Genomic DNA, 23,100 nt, shown 5'->3' on the forward strand with positions numbered 1-23,100 from the left:
AGAAAAGCAGCCAGGATCCGGCTGCGTAGATAAATAACAGGATAGTCAGCTCATTTTTTGGAAAAGTGAGCTGTTTTGCACTTTATAGCGGTAACTACTGATGTGTCTCTGGTGCATTAAACAAAGAAACAGCCCCAAGGAGAGTTTTGTGCTGAACCTGTTTTAAAATATAGTAAGCTCATTGATCTGATAAATGTTTCATAACAGTAAAATAAGTGGGACGTTTGTGTGTCCCCTTATGTAACCACTTTGAAAAGATAACTTTTTGCATAAGTAGGGATTCATCAGACAAGTCAGCAAGGCTAATTGCAGTTTGTTTGACAGAAGTGTTTTGTTTGTTTTGTCCTTCAAGGCAACAGTTACCACAGCCAAGGGAATTTTGACTTCCCTCACGGGAACCCCTCTGGTGGTGGAATTGGAGGAGGTGGAGGAGGTCCCCCTATGAATGACTTCATCCATGGCCCCCAGCTCTCCCACCCCCCAGATGGTCCTGGTGGTCTCCTCTCCCAGGACAAGCCCCTGACCCACGGCATGAATGATGCGGTAAGTAGGGGCGACTTCCAGGGCTGCTTCTCATTCCATTGCACCAATAGAAAAAAGTTTGTTATGTTTATGGGAACAGTATATCACTATACAATCTAGTAAAGTAGGATGTTGGTTGGTCTGACTTTTATGTCTCTTATTTATCTACTGCTAGGTTACTTTGTCCTGTAGCCTAATTTGGTACATTACTTCGTAGAAGAGACGATCTGTTACATGCAACTCCCATTTGTTATCAGAACAAGGTGCAGCCTATGCCTCTAGCCAGCATGTGTACTCAGTCATGCTCAAATGCTCATGTCGCCGTATAATGTTGCAGCTGTACATGTCCGCTGATCACAGCTTCCATTCAGAAGGCCTGTTCCATATTATTCACGCTGAAACTCATTCCGCTTTTTCCTCTGATCCTTTCCTACGCATCCCCCTCTCCTTAACACACTCCTCCTTATTTTTCACTCTCCATCTCTCTCGCTTTCTATCTCCCTCTTACACCTGCAGATGTCCCATCCCGATCAGTCCCATAACTCCATGCAGCAGAGCTTGCATGCATCTCCCCACCGCGGCAGCCAATCAGGGCCGCCCTTGCATCACAGTGGCCAGTCAGGGCAGCCCTTGCATCACAGTGGCCAGCCGTCGCAGCCGCCTCGCCAGTCCCAGCCTCAGCCGCAACCTCAGCAGCCCGGGCAGAACAGTCACCCCCACAGCGATCTGAACTTTAACCCCTCCTCAGATGGGCAGATGAGTCAGGGAGCCCAGGACATGCCTGAACCCTCCCTGGATGTAAGTGTGCCCGCTCTGGGCACCCTTAGCTACCTGTTAACAGCTAACATTGTCTGCTACAGCTGCTCTCATCTCTTTGCTGTGTGCTCTGTTTGAGTTCACTCTCAATCAGCTTTTTTTTCTGCTTGTATATGTAACAACTGGCTTCAACAGACACTTGAGCATGATGAAAAGTCATCCAGCTTCAGAAAGATGAATGTGTTGGCAGGTTATTTATTTCTCATTGTCTCTTTCTGCCTTTTTATCCACAGCTGCTTCCAGAACTGGCCAATCCAGACGAGTTACTATCCTACCTGGACCCTCCCGACCTTCCCTCAAACAGCAACGACGACCTTCTCTCCCTCTTTGAGAACAACTAGCCCTTTACCCCTCTCAAAAAAAACCCTCCTGCACCAACAGGAGTCGTGACGTGTTTGACTGTCCGTCCACAGACACCTCACCGACCTCCTATCGACACTTCAAGCAGCGTCCTATGCTCACGCACGCACACACATACACACTCTTATCAACAGATAATGTGTGGTATAGGAGCACGGCTGAAAAGAGGCGCTTGTTTTGGGAACTCCAAGGGAGAAAGCAGGAAACGCCACTCATCCCGCACTCCCTTTTTTTCCCCTGTGTAAAGATTCCACGCACCAGTTCCACCGCCTCTGACTCGAAACACACCATTTACAGCCATGTTGGCGGGCACTAAAGTGATATTATATATATACATATATGATATTTGTGACTTTTCAACTGAAAACTGTGCAGCTATAATCATCATGTGTAAACAACACGGAGGAGACGGGAGCCTGTGTGGGGCTCTCGCAAAAGTGTTGTAGCTTTTTTTTAATTATAATTTTCCTTTTGTGAAAAAAAGACATTGTCTTGTAAGAGTGTTTTTATCCTATTTGAAATGTGTTCTTCCAAAACGTTGGCACATGCCATGTCCTTTGACCCCCCCCAGACTTTTGTGTGTGTGTGTGAGTGTGTGTATGTGTGTGTGTGTGTGTTTGTGTGTGCGTGCGTGTGTGTGTGCGAACTCATCGGAATCAGAGCACTGAAAGGACGAGCCAAAATGTCCTCGAGTGTCAACAGAGGAAACAAGTGCACATTGTGCAATGTAGTGTGTGAGTGTGTTGGTGTGTGTCTACATGTGTGTGTATGTTTACGTGCCCTCTTTTATTTGCCTGCGAGCGTGTGTGAAAGACAGCAGGGAGAGAAAGTTGGAGACAGCGGAGGGAAGAAAAATATTAAATGGAAGAAAGATAAAACAAGAGCTGTCTCAGTGCTTTTTCTCCACCCAGTCTGCAGTCCTTCTTGTGTATTTATTGTAATGTTTCGCTCTTCCTCATCAAATTCAGCACCATTTTGTTCACAAGTGCATGTGTGCCAATGGCTCCTGTTGTCTTTGTCCAGCCTAAACGTGCTTGATCAAATCATTTTCTCTCTTGTCTTTATATTTATTATTTTATTTCAAATCATCTGTTTTTGTTTTTGGTTTGTTTTTTTAAAGTGTTGTCCTTTTATATGTGTTTTATCTTTATCCCATATTGAAATTAATCCAATACACATCACCAAAGTTGTCCTATGCTTTTTGTAAGGGGTTTGGCCCTGGATATTATGTTGGTGCAAAAGCCGGATTTCAACTCCTACAGAGGTCTACAGAAGTTTTTAAATCACTGTGTTTTATAGAAACGCCTAGTTCCGATCTTTCCTTTTTCCCTTTGTTACTGTTGAACTGCATCTTTTTGAGAAAACCATCCTGCATGATCCAACAGTGTTTCCACAAGCTGTTGTATATACCCTTTGTGAATACTCTGTGATTGTACAGTACTGTACCTATCTATTACAGGCAACTACATGGTACTGTATGTCTGTCAAGGACTACGCACACTCAGACACACACACACTCACAAACACACACAGAATCCCATATTGTAACGAATTGATCCACATGCACTCTCACTGGCCTTGTATTGAATACCTGTGTATTGTAATCCATTACCTTGTGACAATGCATCAGTGAAAATGGAATATTCAAATTGTTCAACAGGCAAGTTGTTGGAGGTTTTTTTACGTATAAGAATTGGTCAGCTTTAAATTATTTTTTCTGTCTAAAAGATTGTTAATGCAGCTTAGAGGTCCAAATTTCTCCAAAAATGATTTGTTTAACGTCATTGGAACAAGTGACCTCGTCCTTTTTATTTAAAATGAGAATGTGCAAAATTGTCCTCTGGATTGTTTTCTGGCCTGATAATGTTTTTTGATAACCATACCTAGCAGAAATGTGGGAATTGTGTATTTTCATCACATTTGATATCATTTTAAATTATTATTTTTTTGTCCAGTGTTTTTTTTAAGTTTAATTTGGTTTACACAGTTTTATGCAGTACAGTCAATGGATTTAAAATATACTGTATATTGTTGGATAAAAGTTTCCCCACTTGAAGAACCAAATATGACTATATTGATCTTCAAAGTTGATCAAATCACCTGCATATAACACCATTGAAGGATCAGATGTTGTATTAGTTTGTTTATATGTTTGTTAAAGACAATGCACTGCCGCATAGGGATATTTTATTTCCCTACACAGTGTGTAACTGTAACTGCAACCTTTCACAAAATCACATCTAGTAATTTGACCGACACAAATTGTACTGTCTGATTGCAGACCTTGGAAATTGAGTTGAGGATATAAAAGAGAATGCAATTATTATTGTAAAATGGAATTTGGGGGAGACCCCCTCCTATTTGCATTACAAGGGGAGGTTGTGGTAGAGGGGTGGGGTTGGGGATGCAAGGGATACGTGTATATAATGTAAATGACAAATAGAGACACGTTAACAGAAATGTATTCATTTTCTCCAGGGGGAGTGTGCATAGTGTATTTAGAATTTGTAAAGCTTGCATCCTCCTGTCAGACATTGAATTGGCAAAATGAGTCTGTGTTCGATTGCGTCTGTGCGGACCTCTCTAACCACGCCTGTTCATTTATGGAAGATACTTTATGTACCCCTCCACGTGGGGTTTCCAAGAAAAAAAGTTTTTTTTCCTTTGTGTAATATTAAACTTCTGTGTATTTCTCTATTACCTGTGTACTTTATAAAGGTGCTACAAAATTATTACAACCTTTTGAGGTATAATTGGGACTTGGAGACATTTGAGCTTTTAGTGGCTCTTAAGGGTCGTTTCCAAATTTACAGTTTGTAAAAAAGAAATTGTCAAATTTATAAATATTATGCAATTTGGAAAAATATGCTATAAAGGTACAATCTGAAGTGATTGGCACAACAGGTGGCAGTTGTCTCTTTGGTTTTGTACATTCTATGTACAATCATTTCATATTCTAAACTGGTCAGAAAAACATTGTGATTTTTAGTCTTGCAAATCTGTATGTAGTTAGATGACGTGACATCCTAATATTTATCTAATAAATATGTATTCAGATGAAACACAATTAATGGCCTTTTGTGTCTTTTGACATACAAAGTGCAACCAGCATATTAAACCATTACATATTCCACAAAAAGATGAAAAGCACTGAGCTACATAGTCCATAGAATACCTACAGTACAGTACCAAACTAGATATACATAGAATTTGCAATTACAATAAATTAAACGTCATTACACACGTCAATAGTGTTCCTTACTGGCTGAAATAACACAGGTGTAAATAATCAAATTAATTACGGCTGCTTCAGTTTCAGAGTTGCGGCAAAGTTAATTATTAATTAGTGACACATGTGCCAAGTTCCTACTATGACAGGTCAAACTTTGTGCTGTGAAACCTCTTTTACCACTTTAATAATTAGTTAATTCATAAGCTATTAGTAAGAAATATTATTAGATGTAGAAAAGCAACAACTTATCCTGTGAGCTGAAATAATTACAGAAAGAAAGTAGATTGATTCAATTACTGGAGCAAACATTCAGCGATTTGTGCAAGTGAGTTACAGATTGGAGTTTAAATAGGGCCCCTGAGCAATTTTGTGATTGATGTGTTGTTCCAGACAAACAGAACGTAACCTTACATACTCTTATTATATGGATGGATTTGTTCAGTGTACCTGAGATCCCAATACTGTTACCAATTATGCAGAGGCTAAACACTTTGCAACATCTGATGATCAATAATTAGGAGCATCAACTGAAATATTTATTATATTTACATAACCAGCATGCACGTCTAGGTGTTTAGAAACATTTATAAGAAGGCTCATGCATTTGCAGGTTTAAAGGCATTTTTCAAAATAAAATATTTTTGGGGATCGATGCTTAATTGGGCCTTGTGATAATTCTGAACAGATTTATAATTATTCATTATGCCCCCCGAATGGTATATAGTTTAATTTATAGCATGGCCACTTAACAGGGGAATAATAAAGTTTAAAAAAAGATAAACTTCAGATTAACTACTACCAACCCTGTGCCTGAACAAACATGAATCAAATGAGTATTCATATCAAACATGTCACTACAGTGAGTAGTTTGATGCAGGGGAACAGCAATGCAATTCAAACAAATGCCAAATTGATATCAGAAAGGAGTACATGGAATACAGCTGATTAACTAGTAATTCCCACCATTTTTTTAATCGTAAACAATTTAGCACTATTATGCTCAAGATTATCTGAAGAGAAAATATAAATACAGTAAATAAAAAAAGAAATACTAGTCAAGCTGTGCAGGATTCTTTGGAAAAATCTGTTTTTTTCCCTCTTGATAGATTTCACTGATTTGAAATGCTTACATTTACAGGGTTTCAGAAGGTTCCCTCCGCCTGGCCTTCCTCTGTGGATGGAGTGGCGCAGTTGTCATGGAGACAACACGTTTTGCGTTTTTGTCATCGATAACTAACGTTATACATTTTGATAACACTTTTGTCAACCTAAATGTGGTTGTTATACCTCCAAAAACCTCCCACGTGGTGTCGCTGTTTTCAGCACCGCGAGAGTGACGTCACATGTAAACACCAGCCGCGTCACAGGCCTTCCGTTTTCCTCCTCTCACCCCCGTCAGCTGAGCAGCGATGCTACAACTCAAAAACCGCTTGAGATACAGCACGCCGGGCGTCGCCGCCGCGAAGCTGTTGTCCTCCGGTGCCGCCAAGAACCCCGTCGTGTTTCTGGACATCGAGGCCGACAGTGAGCCTCTTGGAAGAATAACCATTGAGGTAGCTAGCTAGCTAGCGTTAGCCTCTCCAGAAGACTTTCACAGGCAACTTGTTTCAGCACTCAAATATGTAGCCTACACATAAGGGCATTGCTCAGTGTAAACATTCATCAATGAACTTGAATGTGATTTGTATTATCTTGCAGTTGAATGCAGATGTAGTGCCAAAGACTGCGGGTATGTTTAACCATGTTTTTAGTTGAAGATCAAGAGTTACATTTGTTTAAATGTTATAGCATTAATGTACTTAAGCTCATTTCACAGCAAACTTCAGAGCACTGTGTACTGGGGATCCTGGCTTTGGATTCAAGGGATCTGTGTTTCACAGGGTCATACCTGAGTTCATGTGTCAGGTAAGAGTACAGTGAAGATGTTGGTGCACGTAAAATGTTTGCCATGTTGTCTGTTACTGTGTTTTTCTGTTACAGGGGGGAGATTTCACTGACCACAACGGCACAGGGGGGAAATCTATATATGGGAAGACATTCAAAGATGAAAACTTCAAATTAAAACACACTGGTCCAGGTACATCTCCACAGATTCTCTACATTTTTATTATACCTTAGTCCTTTTTTCCCCATCCGTATAGCTGTGTATTCTCACATACAGGCTAATGGAAATGTTGTAAATGGCAGATTGTATTGTAATACTAATGCTGAAACAGAGCAGCAGAAAATTAATGGATTGTTAATGTCTGTAATTTATCAAACAAAAATGCCCATCATTCCCTGGTTATAGCATCTTATTTCTCTAGTATATCTAATATCAAATCTATTTTTTTTCATTATTTTCTGGCATTTCAAAAACTGCAGTAAATCAGTAAAATTAAAAATTAAATTATTATTGAATTAAGTCAGTAAAAAAACAAATCAACAAATAAGTCTGTAAGGAAAATCATTTGAAACTGCAGCCCTTGTATATTATGACATAAATGTCGCTAAAGCTGCACAGATCAATCAGTTTAATGTCAACTATTAAATTGATCGCTAAACTATTTTGATAATCAATTAATTGGTTTGATTAATAAAAAAAAAATCAAAATGATCTGATTCAAGTTTCTTAAATGTGAATATGACTGGTTTCTTCATTCGTCTAAGACAGTACACTCTATATATATTTGAGTTGTGGGTAAAACAAGACGTTGGCAGACGTCATCTTGGGCTCTGGGAAACACTGAAAGACATTGTTTACCATTTCTAAACAACAACTAATGGATTAATTAAGGAAATAACTAAGAATAATCAACAATGAAAAAAAATCATTAGTTGCAGCCCTGTATTATACTTCTCTGGCTTCCTAACAGCATCATTTCCCAGGTTTATATCTTTGATTACAGCTGCCTCTCCACTAGATGGCAGTGCCTAATTTCATGCAGCACTAAAACCACTAGCTGTATGGATTTTGCAATCCCCAGGTGAATGACCTACTTTTTAGTGAGTCAACGTGCACTAATCAAAATAACTCCTTTAATTGAATAAACCTAAGCTTAACATAAACCTATCCCACATGCTGATTGCTTGGTGCTTTATTCAAAAGTGTGGCATTATCACAGTTTGCGTTTCAGAAAAGAAAAACAGGCTTTCAACTAAACACAGACTCGTGTCATGCTTCTCTTTTGCTACAGTCAGGCCTAAATGGTATTGGGTCAGCGGTAAAAGGAGGTCAAGATCTTGTTGACTGCATCACGTTTAATTGATTTACTTGTTGGCTTCTCGACTTCTGCAGGAACACTGTCAATGGCAAATTCAGGGCCAAACACCAACGGCTCCCAGTTCTTCATCTGTACGGCTAAAACTGAATGGTGAATATTTGTGGAATTCGTTTTCATCCGTCATCTCATCTCAGCAGTTCTGCCATTCAGTCTCACTTCATCCAAATCAAGTCACTCATCGGTTGCTGAAGTCCCCTTTTGTCTCTTCTTTTGACAGGCTCGATGGTAAGCATGTTGTGTTCGGGCATGTGAAGGAAGGTATGGACGTGGTCACCAAGATGGAGTCCTTCGGTTTACATGACGGCGGCGTGATTAAGAAAATTGTCATAACTGACTGTGGGGAGATCAAATAACACCCGAGATCACACTTGGACCTCTGGACTTTGGATGACTCTGCATGCAACCATTTGTTATTTACTTTCCCTTTCGTCCTGTGTTCTTGATAATTTCAAGAAGGAACTGTCACAGGTGATTCTGTTCTTCCCTAAAATCTGATATTTTTCCTGTCAGTTATGATGTTCGAAGATATCTCGCTTTTCAAGTTTTAAACTTGACACAATTTTTTGTACGAGCAATAAGTCATCTGCTATGTAAAATATTGTTATTGTCCAGTTACTCTCCATTTACTGGCAAATAAAATGGCTGTTTTCAGATTTTACTAGCTCTAATCTAAGTACAGGACATTTGCTCTTGTGTGCCATCGACCCTGCTGGTTTTTTAAAGCTTCCTGGAAATGATCCAGCAGTTTTTTTTAGACAGCGTCTCTCCAGCGCGTCAGACTTCCTTCCTATCAGAGCAGGATGTGACATCATGTGACATCCAGCTACAGTGGAGCTGAAATATCACAAATACAGATGACAGATGATGGAGCTGCGGGCTATCGCCTCATTGGACGCAGTGAATGCAGATGATTTAATCTGCTGGAACCATACAGGAACCTGAAAATGTCTTTAGCTTGTACGTGGGCTGCTCTTCCTTCACTGGGTCTTTATTTGAAACGCAGAGCATCTGGAAGAAAGAAAGAAAGAAAAGGGGGCTAGGGCATGTCTGAAAGCCAGAGACTGGGTGGTGCTGCTTATCGAGCTAATACTTTATGAAAGTAAATAATGAAGCGACGTGAAAAAGCAGCTCTTGCCCCTAAATGAAACCACATGCGCACTGACCTTCCACCGTTTGTTTGAATTCTCAGATTACATTGTTGCTATAGAGACTTTTCAGCTCTCACTCTGTCTGAGCAAGAGATGTTGTAACAAACTTGATATAATTTGGGTCCCCACCCTCTGGTTTAGTTTTAGTTATTTGGAATGCATATCCAATATTGTGCATGGAAACTTGGCTGGAAAGATGGCGTTTCTGTGGCCAACCTTTAGTATACACATGCAACACAATGTCATCTTTACAGCTAGTACAAAATGGTTCTTCTGCTGTAAATGTCACCATTTATCACACAGCACCCATGTCGGCTGGTGTCCTTTTTTTGTGTTTTGGTTTTGCTGTCCGCAGTTTGACTCAAAGTGTTGAAATCCAGTCCTGTCAGCTCGATGTGTCTGTTATCTTTCACCACTTTCATGGAAATTGAAAAACAGGTTTTACAAGTCACTCCCCCCTTCTGCGTTACTCAACCACCATGAATAACCCATTAAAAACCTCTATCATAATCTATACGCTCAGTCTTGTATAAGTCTTGGAGCTTGCACTCAAAGACACAGTACAGTGCGACGCCCCTTGGACACATGACATGATCTAGACATTACCCAGAGGAGATGTATATGACAACACAAATGTCCAAATCAGTTGGATCAGACATCAAACAGACTTTACCCTGCCAACTCCCTTGTACAAAGTCTGCGTAATGTCCAATTGAGCCCAAAGTGTGAGACTTTGCAGCGAGCAAGTGGACACATTGATGACATGTCCATCATGGGGCTCGCACAAAACCACAAGAAAACAAACGTCTAAAGGTGAAGAAGGGTATTTTACCCGAAGACGGCAACGAAAATTTCTAACTGGTGAGACGATGAGTTTCAGGAACTTCTATCGATAAGGGTCGACAGAAATTGTCAGACAAATTCAAGAGACTCAGTTGTTTTGTGACTAAATCACAAACCGGCTCTGTGACCGCGGTGTAAATCGCTTCTAAGTCTTGCCTTCATCACACCCTACCCAGAAACCACTGGCTTAGCCCAAACGGTGTGTTTCCATTAAGTGAAAATGTGTCTCGGGCAAGTATCTCTCTCACAATGTGTGTCATGTGACATTGTCAGGAGTTCATATGAGAAATTGTTTATGTACTCTCTGAAATTAATATTATACAGACAGGAGCTCCGTTGCTTTTGACTTGAATCGAACTTGAGAGTGAACACCCCCCCAGTTACTGGTAACAACAATTCAGCAGAGGCCCCCAATCAAATGAAACCACATAGTCCAAGCACTTCTAATTCAATATGACTTTAATTCATCAAACTCTCAACAGCACTAAAGCACTAAAATGTTTTCCCAACTAACAAATAAGGCACATTTTGGAATGCCGTTTTCATGGACATGAAAAACAGACCTGTGGTCTACTTTCGAAAACCATGACTGTCCTTGTTTCCCAAAATCATTGTCTTCCCTACCTCACGCCTGTGTTCTATCCAATTCCAAATATTACATCATTGCAATATTGCAATACAAATATCTCAAGTGATACAGACTGTAAAGAATACAAACATAACTTTCCGAATTGACCACATAAGTGTTAACACATTACATTCAGTAAATATGTATTATTCGTAGAGGCTACACTAGCGGAAAATGAAATACTTATAACAATCAGAAGTTGCTGATAATGTTAAAAACAATATGTACTGTAGCAAACTACTGTAACGTATTTAAATAAGTATACATTGCACAAAATATTTCACTCAAAACCAAACACATGCACATGCAAACTCTAAAATAGTTCTTTGTCACACGCTTTCTTGACAAAATACACGCCCTAAACTACATATAACACTGTAACATTTTATAATAGTTTCTTGTCATTGCTGCTTTAAGCAAACTACATCTCACAGTTTAACCTGCTCATACAGTGGTGAGTATCCATCACTAATTAAGAAAAAAAAAAAGATTTCTGCATGTTAACACAATATATCTTCATAATATTGTTTACAAAATGAATACATGCGACTGTATGGATGTAAATGACAGCTCATAATTAGTTACATATAGCAACTGAATAACATTGTGGGTTATTCAACACTGATAACACCATAAAACAAAACACAAAAAACAATGGCTTATAATTGAGAAAGGGGTATTAATTATGTACCTGCTTTTTTCTTTAATAATACTCTATGTAGACATCAATATTTCCTTCTTAGTGTAACTTTGTTGCATATTCTATACAAAATGTGTTGTAAAAAATCTTTCCATAAATATTTCTGCAGGATAACCCCTCAGATTATTGTAAAACATAAAGAAAAAAACTCCCAGCTTTGTTTATTTCTCAGCAATAGGCCCTTCTTCACACACACAAAAAAAGCTTCAATATTGCATAACACTTTTAAAAGAGTACTATCCTTGATAATGATGGCCATCAAATATATACATAAAACAGTCTATCTTTGTCAGGGAAATAACTCTTACGTTTTTGCAGATTGCTTAAAAAATTTAAACATCTATTAAGTGTTCCAAAATACACATCTCATTCATAGAAAATAACAAATTTGAACTGAAAAGGTACTAGAAAAGTCAAGTATATGAAATTCAAGACATAACGTCTGAAAGCAGAGATTTCCTCTATTTTTTTTCTCAAATGCATTGTATCAACTGCTTCCATTGGCTCTTGATTTGCCATTTAAAATGGCCTCCTCATAACATGCCTCTGGGCGGAATTGAACTCTTACAGGATTTCTCATTATTCTGTCAGAACTCTGTGAATCACAATAACAATGTTTCTTGTTTATGAGGTTAGTTCATAAGGCATCATTGGTATCTATTTCTCTCACTACAACCACATGGTATGATGTGGACAAAAATGTTCAGATGTAAAAACGTATGTTAACCGTAAGAAAATTGTTCCCAACCAAAGGAGAAGCTTTCATTCAGATTAGGTTTTTAACTTGTGGTAGATGCACACATTCCTTCTTTTAAAAGGGGCACACTGTAGTTCGGTGTACTCATCACAGGGAGTGCTACTCAGGCTGTGAAAACAGTTGTATAATGTCTTTTTTAACTTTGGAGGAGCTTTAGCAAGCCTGAGAAAATAACCCTAGTGATGTCATAAAGATGTTCTCATGCTTATCTCAACTTGGGCTTGGAGACACATGTTTAACAAAAAGCCCGAGTTACAAACTGAGGGTGTGGAGTTTGACAAATGTGGGCATTTAACAGGCAGGCGGAGTCTACTAAAAGATGCTATTGAGTTGCATTATGGGAAAGGTAGGATCCAGCGTTTTGAGTCATTTTAGGGATTAAAAGTATGGATATCTCAGCCGCTCCTGCATTGATATTGGATATTCTTTAGTGTCTCTTGCAAGCCTTCCAACTCTGTATAACTGCACTGCTTAATCACTGAAGTGCCCCTTTAACTTTAAAGATGGAATTTAAATACATTTCCCAAAACTGTAAGGTACCATAATCAGCCACTACAAACTCTCCCACTAAGGCAAATAACCATGTATATTTTCTTGACAAAACCCACGGCTCCTTGAATCAACACAACTACAATAGATTAGAAAAACAAAGAGTGAGGTCCACAGTTTCATTCGCGACTCCGTTCTGTTGTAGGATCAACTAAGAAATAACAACTTTGTGGATATTCCATGACAACAGACCGCAGTAAGATTGTTATTGCCAGCTGGAAATGCTGTTTCAGCCTGTGCCTCAGCAAACTGTGTTGAAGCGAACACCCACTATGCCAGTTCACACTAATAGAGGAACTGTATAATTTTGTTGTCCTTTGTCACATCTTGAACCTGCATTAAACTTACTATGCATCGCAGCTACCACATGCACGTTTACTCCTCCATCTCTGATCTCCACCCCGATTTCAAACAGCTGACTATAGTTCTCCTGATACTTCAGAATGATAAAATCTTTTTAAGGCACATACAGTATGTTCCAGTATAAAATATAGTCAACCAGCTTTTATACGGCTAGAAATACAGTACATATAGAATAGTTCACAATTCCTATAACAAGGTTCCTTGAAAGGCAGATTTCTTTTAAGTCAAAACTACATTAAATTCATCTGTAGTGCTTTAGGTCTGCACGCTGATACATGTAAACACGATTTGTACTTCTCTTCCTTTAAAGACATTGATTTATACTGTAATAGTAGGCACTTATACTCATAAAAAGAATAGAAGTGTAAACTTAATTCACCTTCACTTTCAATATATCCTTGAATCTTAAGCATCACCACGTCATAAATCAGACCTCCTACATTAAATCCTATTGTTCTCTCTCAACCAACTCTTCACCTTACTATAGACACTCTTTACACTGCAATCAGTTGTTGGACATAGTTTTAAAGGGTGCAATCTCCTGGAGCAGTTACCATTTATCTTAGCATTAACTGCACAAAGGCAACAACTGGCTTTAATTTTTTTTTTACAAATGTGTGGCTAAAATCTAATCAGGCTTTACATGCGAACAGGCGAACATCTAAAATCATGTTTCATATGCGAAACTGTGTGGACGGCAAGAATAATGTAACTAAAACTAGTGTTTTCCTTCAGCTTCTTCTCAGTAGACATTCTTGTGATTTTAAATGAACACTACTTACCTATCTAACATCTATACATAACTACTATAGATAATTGAGAATTTGCGTGGCAACAAAAATACCCTAGGGAGTCTACATGAAACCTTATCTGTTAGCAACGCACTAAATCTAGACGAGGAGCGAATGAACCTACAGTAGTTGCTAAAGACACGTGGAAGCAGTTACACAATAATGTGATATACAAACATACAAAAAAATGTCCCAGTTAAAATTCAAATTGCACACTAGACAACAAGGAAATAAATAAGCCAAATGTAAGCTAGGGATGCATGGCACATTGTCCCTCAGTTAATTCACAGTTAATAAGATGTGCTGTTGACCCTAATACGGCAGGACATCGAAGGCCTCAAATTCATTATACCATCATGAGAGGCCTGGGTTAAACGTTCGTCACACACTTCACTTGGCAGGGACATTGAGGGCAGATCTCTGTAAACACAAAACCAACAAACCCCAAGGTGAGGTAATCTATTGAGACCAATACTGTCAGTGACACCATTGAAATACGTGCTAATTCATCAATACACCATTAGCTGCTGTTAAACATTGAGTTGGATCAATGGGATTATGTTGTTTCTGATACATGAGGCACAAAGTCACTGATTTTGGCAAGTTTTTGCTTTTGATGAAGAGCACTTTGAGAGATTGATACTAAATGAACATGTTCTCTCATTCCTGGATGTAATCTTCAACACTGTCATTGGAAAAAAAAAGAAGCACAATGACTAAAACTCTGTGTTCCACGAGTGGTTGAGAAGAGAGGCCAGGAAGGGTTAGAGCTACTGTCTATAGTTGAGGCTTCTGAGCGAAGGAGGGGAAGACGTGAGGAGGAGAGGACGCCGTGTTGTGTGCAGGGCGGGGACGAGGGAAACCTGGATGTGAAAGGAGGAGGTTAACAGCCTTGATGGAGGAAGAGCAATAGGACTTGGGACACAAAAGTTGCTCTTTGACTGATGAATAAAGATGATTATTGCACACGGCGGCAGTAGTAGCCCAGGACTTTACATTTCTCGCACAGGTGTTGCGGGTGCTCCTTACTCTGGTCAGAAACATCCAGGCCGTCTGGCTTCTCTAAAGGTCGCTGAGGACACAAACAGAAACAACAATGAGTCATATTAAACACTGAAGAAAGCAAACCAAGCAGCACACACAGTTTGCAAGCAGTTTCTATGGCACCAGATTCAACTTGGCTAAATACGCCTAATGACTCCAGCCTCCAAAATTACAGCCATATTTTTCACAGATCAGATGTGTACGAAACACAATTAGTTGCAGAGTTATGGCAACACACCATCAGCTCTGGAAACTTGCAGCGCACTTTAACAATGTGGTATTAAAGAAAAAGAACCAGTATGGATTTGATCATAATGAGCTGTATGGAAATATCAGCACACTGCTACAGCAATAGCTTTCTTGGAATCAGAATCATTATCGAGGATAAAGGGAATCTATCCGGGCCAGCACATTTCAAGGTTATTTTGACAATGTGTCTGGAACATTTTATTCCTCATCTATTGTTTTTTCTTTTCTTGTTAGAGCTTAGTCTTTTCTTTTCTTTTTTTTTATTCCAAGTGGTCTAACTAAAGGAAACCAGGTTACAGTGGGTCACTACAAGGACATATTTCAGCCCTACGCTAATGAGTCTGCCAGGAAGTGTTGAGACTTTACTATCGCGCGTCAAAGACATTAGGTCCTTCAGGAAAGCTGGAAAAACTGATGCATATGTTATGGGCTCCCCCTCAGCGGTTAGAAGGAACTGGGTTCAAGCCTCTGTGCTGCAGGCATCTTCCTTGTTGAAGTGTCCTTGAGCAAGAAACTGTTCAGTCAGCTCTTTACTTGAAGCCGTAGTTTGAGCTTTTTCCATTTGGAGGACACGTATACTTGTGTGTTTGGCACAGAAGCAGGAGTCAAATGAAACGATTTAAGCTTGCTTGAGTATGCCATTGAGCCACATACTGTAGGGTATTTTGTTAACTTTGTTGCCACTGGTATAGGAAAGTATCGTTGTACCCATGAGGTGTAAACCCTGTATGTTATAAGCTATCTACAGGTGTTGATGTTGATTGTGATCATAGGCTGTAGTCTGTCAGTTTAAATCGTCTAGAAGCTACAGGTGTTCTTCTTCATCTGGCTCCAAGATGCTGTGCCCAGGGGCCTCTGAATTCTTAATCCATGCCTGTATTAGCCACGTTATTTCCTCCATTTTGGACCAGTGTTCCCTCAAAAGGCCAGCACTGTCACCAGGGCTCACCATTGATCAACAGCAGAAACTCACATGTAAAAGTTCAGCCATGTTCAACTCATCAGAAGATTTGCACAGGTTCACTTAATTGAATCCACTGAAATATTGGCGTTTTAAAAGCTGGTGTGACCATAAGTATTAAATCACTGAGTAAATCAAACTTTAAAAGTGTGGGGTACGAAAACAATTCGGATCCCCATCATACCCAATGACAATTATGCCTTTGGTTTTAAACCGAATGGTCTCCAAGAAATATATTTCCCACCTAAGAGGGACAAATATTCTATGCATGTGAATGAGATTGGAAAAATACATATTTGGGTTATTTATGGGAATCTGCAGGATGGGAGGGAGCCGTGCTGAGAGGCTGAACTCTTTGATACTCGAAGACACAGAGGTTAGTGGTCCATTTCAAACGCTGACAGGGGGAAATATGTTAAGTGGGTGACATTGCAAATGCAGGGAATTTGCTTTGGTTTTGTGTAGCTTTGCCACAAAACACAGAGGCAGAGGAGAATGCGGTTTTCTCACCAGTGAACTCTGGGAGGAAAAAGAGATTTCTTCCACCGATGTTTGTTTTTTTAAAAGAGTATAGTTAATATTCTTGTTTGACATCTCACAGTGATGAATATGCAAATGAATAAACAAAAGATTTGGAATACATGTTACATTAACTTTCCAATGGGAATGTTGCGACCCCTTGCCAAACATTTAGGGTAGATTAGTGGAGCGGCGTGCCTTTCCTGCTTCATTTTATGTAAGTGTTAACAGAGCGGAACATGGTCGTCCGCGGTATTCAAAGAACGGGCAGGGCCTCAAGTAGTAATCCTAACTTTATTTCAGGAAGTGGAATTGGAAGAATGTTGAAAAGCATAAATATTAAAACATGAAGTGTCGAGGATAAATATATCTCTAGCTGAAGAAAACCAAATGGATTCTTTTCACAGGCGATCCATCTCTTTAGTCAGCAGGCTGCGAGGGAAATTTGAAGTTAAGCCCAACAGACAGCTCACCAGCGCGTTAATTCCCTCTGAGTGCTGTTTGGAAAAACACTCCACAGCATCTTGGTTAATATGATTTCACTTTTTTTGTTCTATTAAATGTGCAAAGAATTTCTGCAGCTATAAACCTCAATTACCCCAGAGTTAGTTTGTGTGTGTGTGTGTGTGTGTGTGTGTGTGTGTGTGTGTGTGTGTGTGTGACATTAATACAAAAATATTTGTTTTGAGATTTTAAGGCATTCACTGAATGATTCAATATACAATTCATTTATTCAGTGCTGATTTGTAACCGAAGAGGCAAAAGCAGTTGTTAGTGGTAAGATTTTTTTATTCTATTTTAATGAGGCCATCTGGAATATCCTCAAGACAATACACAGCCACGCAAACCAGAGTCTGGGCTGTGTTAACTTTGCTTGAGACGATTCAATCTATCACTTAAGTGACATGTGAGTAATGTTTTTTACTTTAAAACGTCACTGCAAGTTCACAGAGAGTGAATGTCGTACTGTAGGTTGGAGTACCTGTTTGTGTGGATAGACGTTGATGTGGCATTTGATACATTCTTGTCCCATGTTGGCCCAGGAGTTGCCACTCATCCACTTCCTCTTACACTTGGGGCACTTGTACTCTCCGAAGCATCTCTTCTTCCCCTGGTAGGGTGTCAGCCCTTCACCTTTGGGTCTGGCCTGTAAAGAACATGTGGGTAAATCATCAGTTTTTCACCCTTTTTGACCAGATAAATAAGCTTTAGGAGTGCAGAAAGAGTGTGTGCCCCCCCCTAATGTTTAGAATTTAATTTTTAAGAGAAATTCTCGGACGATAATGGATGTTGAGCTTTGACAACATTGCTAATATATCCAACTCCATCATACAACACACTCCTACACACAATTTTGGCACAATATGCGGTTGTGTAATTGACATTAAACTTCCATTACAGCTGTGTTAAATTACTCCTCTGATTCTCATGAGGGAGATGATTACCAACAGTCAGTCAGCCATTAAAAAAGCACTAGCCTGATGGCAATATTGTTGGGAGGAGCCGCTCAAATGACTTCATGCTGGCAACTGTATTTAGGCCACTATAACAGCATATGGGGAAAAGGACTAGTTTTTCCCCTAAAAGCATGCCATAAACAGACCTACTGCTGATGTCATCGAGAGGATAAATCACAAACTGTTCTTCATCCTGCCAAAATAAACCCAAGTGTACACTGATTAGTAAGTTTGACAGGGCTTGTCATTATCAATTTGAAGCTCCATCATCAAAAAAGAAAAAGAAAAATCATTCCAGAACTTGCATCCGACAGTCAGTGACAGTCATTATCAGCCTTGGAGTGTTTTTATTTGCAAAACAAAATCCTGCAATTTGGAAGATAAACATTAGAAACGAAGTAGTGAGGAATTGTCATTTCATCTCTAACTTTAAAACTGCTTATGGAAATCAAATGACAAAAATAAATAATATTAATGCATAGCATGCAATTGATGGCAACTTCCCAGAAGGTTAGGGAAGTCCCTGCATCCAAAGTGAAACCGGACCAGTCCACTCCTGATTCTCCTGCAAGCCAGCAGATTGTTTTCGTAATCACTTTAACATTGGCTGCAGGTTTCAGGGTGGATGTAGGGGGTATGGGGTGGTGAGAGAGAGAGGAGGGGTACAATCTGTATTCCTGGTCTTCCCTTATTTTGTCCCAGCCCATGTGTGAGTAATAGGAACTTTAATCAGCAGCATCTGGCTCTGCCCTTATAGACGTCAGCAGTTTGCATCAGCACCAGCGAGCCAACGCTAAGTATGAGCGGCTGTGCTTCACTCTGGCCCCTCAACAGCATGACCTCAACCCCACTGTCAGCTTCGCATCTCCCACTGTGACAGCAGGCTGGCTGGAAATTTTTACTTTTGCTGGCCTGCAGCACGACAGTCTATACACACACTGACAGTGTTGTCTTGATACAATCAATGGGCAATCTCAAAGACAACGCCGTGGCAAGATTTTGTTTGGATGATCTTCTACCAAATGTTTTAGTTACAATATGATCTAACTGCAAACAGTCTGCCATTCTCACTCTTAAAAATCCCAAATGCCAAAATACAGCACTTTCTAGGTTTCTACTGCGGTGAGACTAACCACTATTATATAAAATATACTAAATCTAATCTAAAATGTAAAAATAAACCATGATTACAGTGCCAGGTGTACTGCCCAGGAAGTCTAACCTTAACCCTTGTTATTCATTTGGAAATGAGAACGTTCAAATTTCCTGTTACAGCTGTTTGTTCGAATTAAAAAAAAAAAAAAAGAATTCTCTCCCTGATACTGCAGCCAGGACTCAGCAGGACAGAAACAGCACTCATCCTCCTCATGACCATTCCTCTTCAGCTCCATGCTGTTTTCAGGGTCTGGCCTTGGCCTTTGGCTGCACGTCATGCTCTGTCTGCAGCTGAGTGCTTTCAGATTAGATACAGCCCTGTTTGCAATCAATTTGAAGATGCTCCTGATGTGCACACAGGAAATGGATTATCTATCTAGCGCAGATGAAGTAGTAGATGCGATGTTTGCGATTAGTCCAAAAGACGATAAAAGAGTTTTCAAATACAATAAAGGTGTATATAAATGCAGAGCTATCAATTAGTCAATCGTCACAAAATGAATCAACTTTTGATATTAAAAAGTCTTTTCTTATTCAGATAAATGTCACACTTCACTGGTTTCACCTCTCCACGTCTTCTTTAATAGTAAACTGGATGTCTTTGGGTTTAGGGCTGATGGTCGGATAAAAACATAAAATCATAAATAGCAGTCTGATCGACTGTTAATACATTTTCTTTATATTTAACTGATATATTGATTAATACACAAGTTGTAAGTTGGTAAAAAAAAATCCACCAAAAATACAATTGAAAAAGTATTGTATGGAAAAATTTTCATGGGTAATATTTAAACTCTGCCTCACATACCGCACACGCAAATTTTGTTTTGCACAACTGCAAAGTTATCCAGAACTCATTTGGACATTTTGAGTTATAAGTCTTAGCATTATACTCACATTGCGGTCAGTTGTTTTCAGGCGATTGCAACACAATAACTCTCATGGAGGTCTGAGATGAAGAGCGAGTTTTGGTTCTGAAGTCATAAACTTTACAGGCGCAGTTGGTATTGCACATACCGATGGACACCCAAGCATGTGGGAATGAATGTGACATTAACATCTGGACTGTTGAGCCACCTCTGCCAGCTGAGGCAGACTGAGAAATATGGTGCAAGATTCAAGGCAGCAGCTAATGAAGATAACTTTGGGTTTCTTTCACTTATATACAGGGCCTGTCTTTCTACTTACACTGGTGCAGTGGATTACAAATGAAAACCCCTTAAATGTAAACACTAGAATGACTAAGCAAATGTTTGAGTAAGGCTTGATTTCCAGGAAAATAACCAAGCTTAGCTACCTTTAAAGCAACATTTACAAACCATTCACAACGCACACAGTATAATGACTAATCTGATGGAACTGCGTCATCGCACCGCACAACACTCTGGAGATGGGCCTGCACTGGAGAATGTGTTTTGTTTTCCTTTGCTCTCCACAAATAAAGCCATTCAAGCTGGTGCCAGGGTAAAAGCTTAATGGACATATCTGAGCCATTTAGAGCAGTTTAGGTGTCTGTCAAGTGGAAGCAAAGCTTTGAAACAGCGAATCAGTTGATGGCGAGTGGTGTTTGTCATATCACGTTGACATTGCCGGCTTGCATTGAGTCAATGTTTGTTTACGTCCCCGAGGCTAGAGCCCTGCGTGTTGAGATAAGGGTCAATGTGTGTCGAGGACAGTGTCCACAGAGAAGATGGCGTAGCTCCATAACCACAACTAGTTGACCACATCCTCCTTGTGGTCCAGATCACAACAGGGACCCATCATATCACACACGCATGCACACAAACTACGGGTCAGTGATCTGTTAAATGAAGCATATACACACACGTGATACACACATTCACTGATTCAATCTACGCAAAACACGGCCACACACAATGTTTCTCTCTCCCCTTGTCCCCTTCAACACCCAGACATAAATGCAAACACACACACACACTCAACAAATTCCACATCCACAGGTTTTCATACTCTCTTGAGACACAACTGGAAAATCTCGGCGCACTGTTTCCTGTACTCCCACTCTGAGTTTAGCCCTGCTACAAGGACACAGATCATTCTTTGGCTTATTTTTCAGGTTTAATGAGCTCACAAACTGCAATAAATAGAATAACAAGAGACAATAAAACAAAAAGGGAGACAAATATATGAAACAAGAGAACAAGATGAACAGAAAAGGGAGAAAGCTCATTAAGATTGAGCAAGAATTAACGTCTGAGTTGGATGTGAAACAGCCTCCTGCTTCTCCTGGATTCTGTATGGTAGGAAATTTAAAAAGAGATAAAAAACCTGCTGCTAGAATCAGACTCCAACATCCACACAAACACACGCACACAGGGAGAAAAAGAAAAGTGGACGAATACCACAGTCGCTTGAGCCAACTGTGGAGAGACCCTCCAATCAGCCCCTCTCAGGAGGGTGGAGAACGGGAAGGAGAAACTGAGAGAAGGAGGAGGAAATCTAAATCCAAAGCAGATGGCCTCCATAGGGGCAGAACACGAGAAACACAGAGCCGTCGTAAAATCACTGCTCTGCTTTCAATTAGGCCATACATTTCAGAGAGAGAGAGAGAGAGAGAGAGAGAGAGAGAGAGAGAGAGAGAGAGAGAGAAGGAGAGAGGTGGGGGATAAAAGAGCGTTAACTAACCGCTGTAGCTCTGGCTACAACTACAGTGGACTTGACTCATTATCATGTGGAGGAATGTGGAGACGATTCTAAGGGGGGGGGGGGGGGGGGGGTCAAGTTTAAAGACACATACGTTGTAAAAACAGAATGATATTAGGAATTTGAAGCAGGAAGATTACCGAATTGGAAGAGGTGTGTTTAAGTGAGGGATCCCGGTCTAGACAACACCCATTGCGATGTCTCTAAATATCAGGGTGGTTCAGGTAATACCGTGAAATTGATTACAAGGTATGCGGCCAAGACATCCGACTCTGAAATTGCAGTTTTAATAACATTTTGCTACATCTTGAAATTCTGCTCCAGTGTGAATCATAATAAAAGATGTCTATTACTGACCACTGGAAGAAAAAGAAACGTGGTCCAGACTACTGTCTGAGGCCTAAAGGTGATCTTGCATTTATGTTGCTCTTACATTCCAGGCTAAGAGTAATGACCAGTGGACAGACACCAGACATAAACCTGAACCCTTAATCCTCTGTCTCCAACAGGATGGGTTAGCCTTGGTTTAATATTAGACGTCCTAAGTTCCAAGCCAAACCTAAGAGGAATCAATCTGAAAGACCGCTACTTTCAAGGTTTTGGATATGGGATTTCATACTTACTCGACACATTAGGTTATACATCTACCTACAGTGGATTTGGGCTCCACATATTGCCCGCAGTCAGTCCACGGACAACAAATACGAGGAGACAGCTCTGACAGTAAAGCTTTATGCAAATGCTACATGCCATTCAGCGGTTCGTGTGCCTCTATATGAGAAAACGAGAGATTTTGTGGGTAAAGGCTTTGGAAAAGGGTTGGTAGTAGTTGTATGCAACCACTTTTCTAGTCTGGATTTGAAGAGTTGGCAAATGCAGCTCAGCTATAAATGAACAATGCTGAGTCTTTGGATGTTTGAAATGTCTTCACATTAACATAAACATTTGAAAAGAGATGGTTGGTTGGATTCTACAGCAAGAAAAAAAAGGGAAAGCGTTAAGAGTGTAATAATGCATTCTTTGTTAGTTAATTTACATGAATTGAAAAACACTTAAAACCTTAAAAGGCACATGTACTC

General features: G+C 39.8%; 3 protein-coding genes across 7 annotated transcripts in view; 2 read left to right on the forward strand and 1 right to left on the reverse strand.

Moving 5' to 3' along the window:
- zmiz1a (zinc finger, MIZ-type containing 1a) overlaps nucleotides 1-4,010 on the forward strand; it is a 29,401-nt gene extending 25,391 nt beyond the window's left edge. For 2 of the 3 annotated variants that reach the window (XM_083923024.1, XM_083923025.1), the window contains 3 exons: nucleotides 353-543; nucleotides 1,039-1,320; nucleotides 1,572-4,010. In XM_083923024.1, the coding sequence (XP_083779150.1) occupies nucleotides 353-543; nucleotides 1,039-1,320; nucleotides 1,572-1,679 (581 nt within the window). In that variant the 3' untranslated portion in view covers nucleotides 1,680-4,010. The remainder of the gene's footprint in view (nucleotides 1-352; nucleotides 544-1,038; nucleotides 1,321-1,571) is intronic. The other variant, XM_083923026.1, reaches the window with a different exon arrangement.
- A 2,313-nt stretch (nucleotides 4,011-6,323) lies between these two features.
- ppifa (peptidylprolyl isomerase Fa) lies at nucleotides 6,324-8,847 on the forward strand. The gene is made up of 6 exons (XM_083923040.1): nucleotides 6,324-6,483; nucleotides 6,629-6,659; nucleotides 6,747-6,835; nucleotides 6,911-7,007; nucleotides 8,208-8,283; nucleotides 8,411-8,847. The coding sequence occupies exons 1-6, from the start codon at nucleotides 6,340-6,342 to the stop codon at nucleotides 8,544-8,546; spliced, it is 573 nt and encodes a 190-aa protein (XP_083779166.1). The 5' UTR covers nucleotides 6,324-6,339; the 3' UTR covers nucleotides 8,547-8,847.
- Nucleotides 8,848-10,633: 1,786 nt separating this feature from the next.
- The window catches only part of zcchc24 (zinc finger, CCHC domain containing 24), a 40,068-nt gene continuing 27,601 nt past the window's right edge, over nucleotides 10,634-23,100 (reverse strand). The window contains exons 3-5 of one of the 3 annotated variants that reach the window (XM_083923035.1): nucleotides 17,728-17,892; nucleotides 15,002-15,044; nucleotides 10,634-14,835 (exon numbers count right to left, since the gene is read on the reverse strand). In XM_083923035.1, coding sequence (XP_083779161.1) covers nucleotides 14,750-14,835; nucleotides 15,002-15,044; nucleotides 17,728-17,892 — 294 coding nt within the window. In that variant the 3' untranslated portion in view covers nucleotides 10,634-14,749. Of the gene's footprint in view, nucleotides 15,045-17,727; nucleotides 17,893-23,100 lie in introns of all 3 variants that reach the window. The other 2 variants (XM_083923034.1, XM_083923036.1) reach the window with 2 other exon arrangements.

Source organism: Echiichthys vipera, assembly GCF_963691815.1.
Source record: "Echiichthys vipera genome assembly, chromosome: 11".
Lineage (NCBI taxonomy): Eukaryota > Metazoa > Chordata > Actinopteri > Perciformes > Trachinidae > Echiichthys > Echiichthys vipera.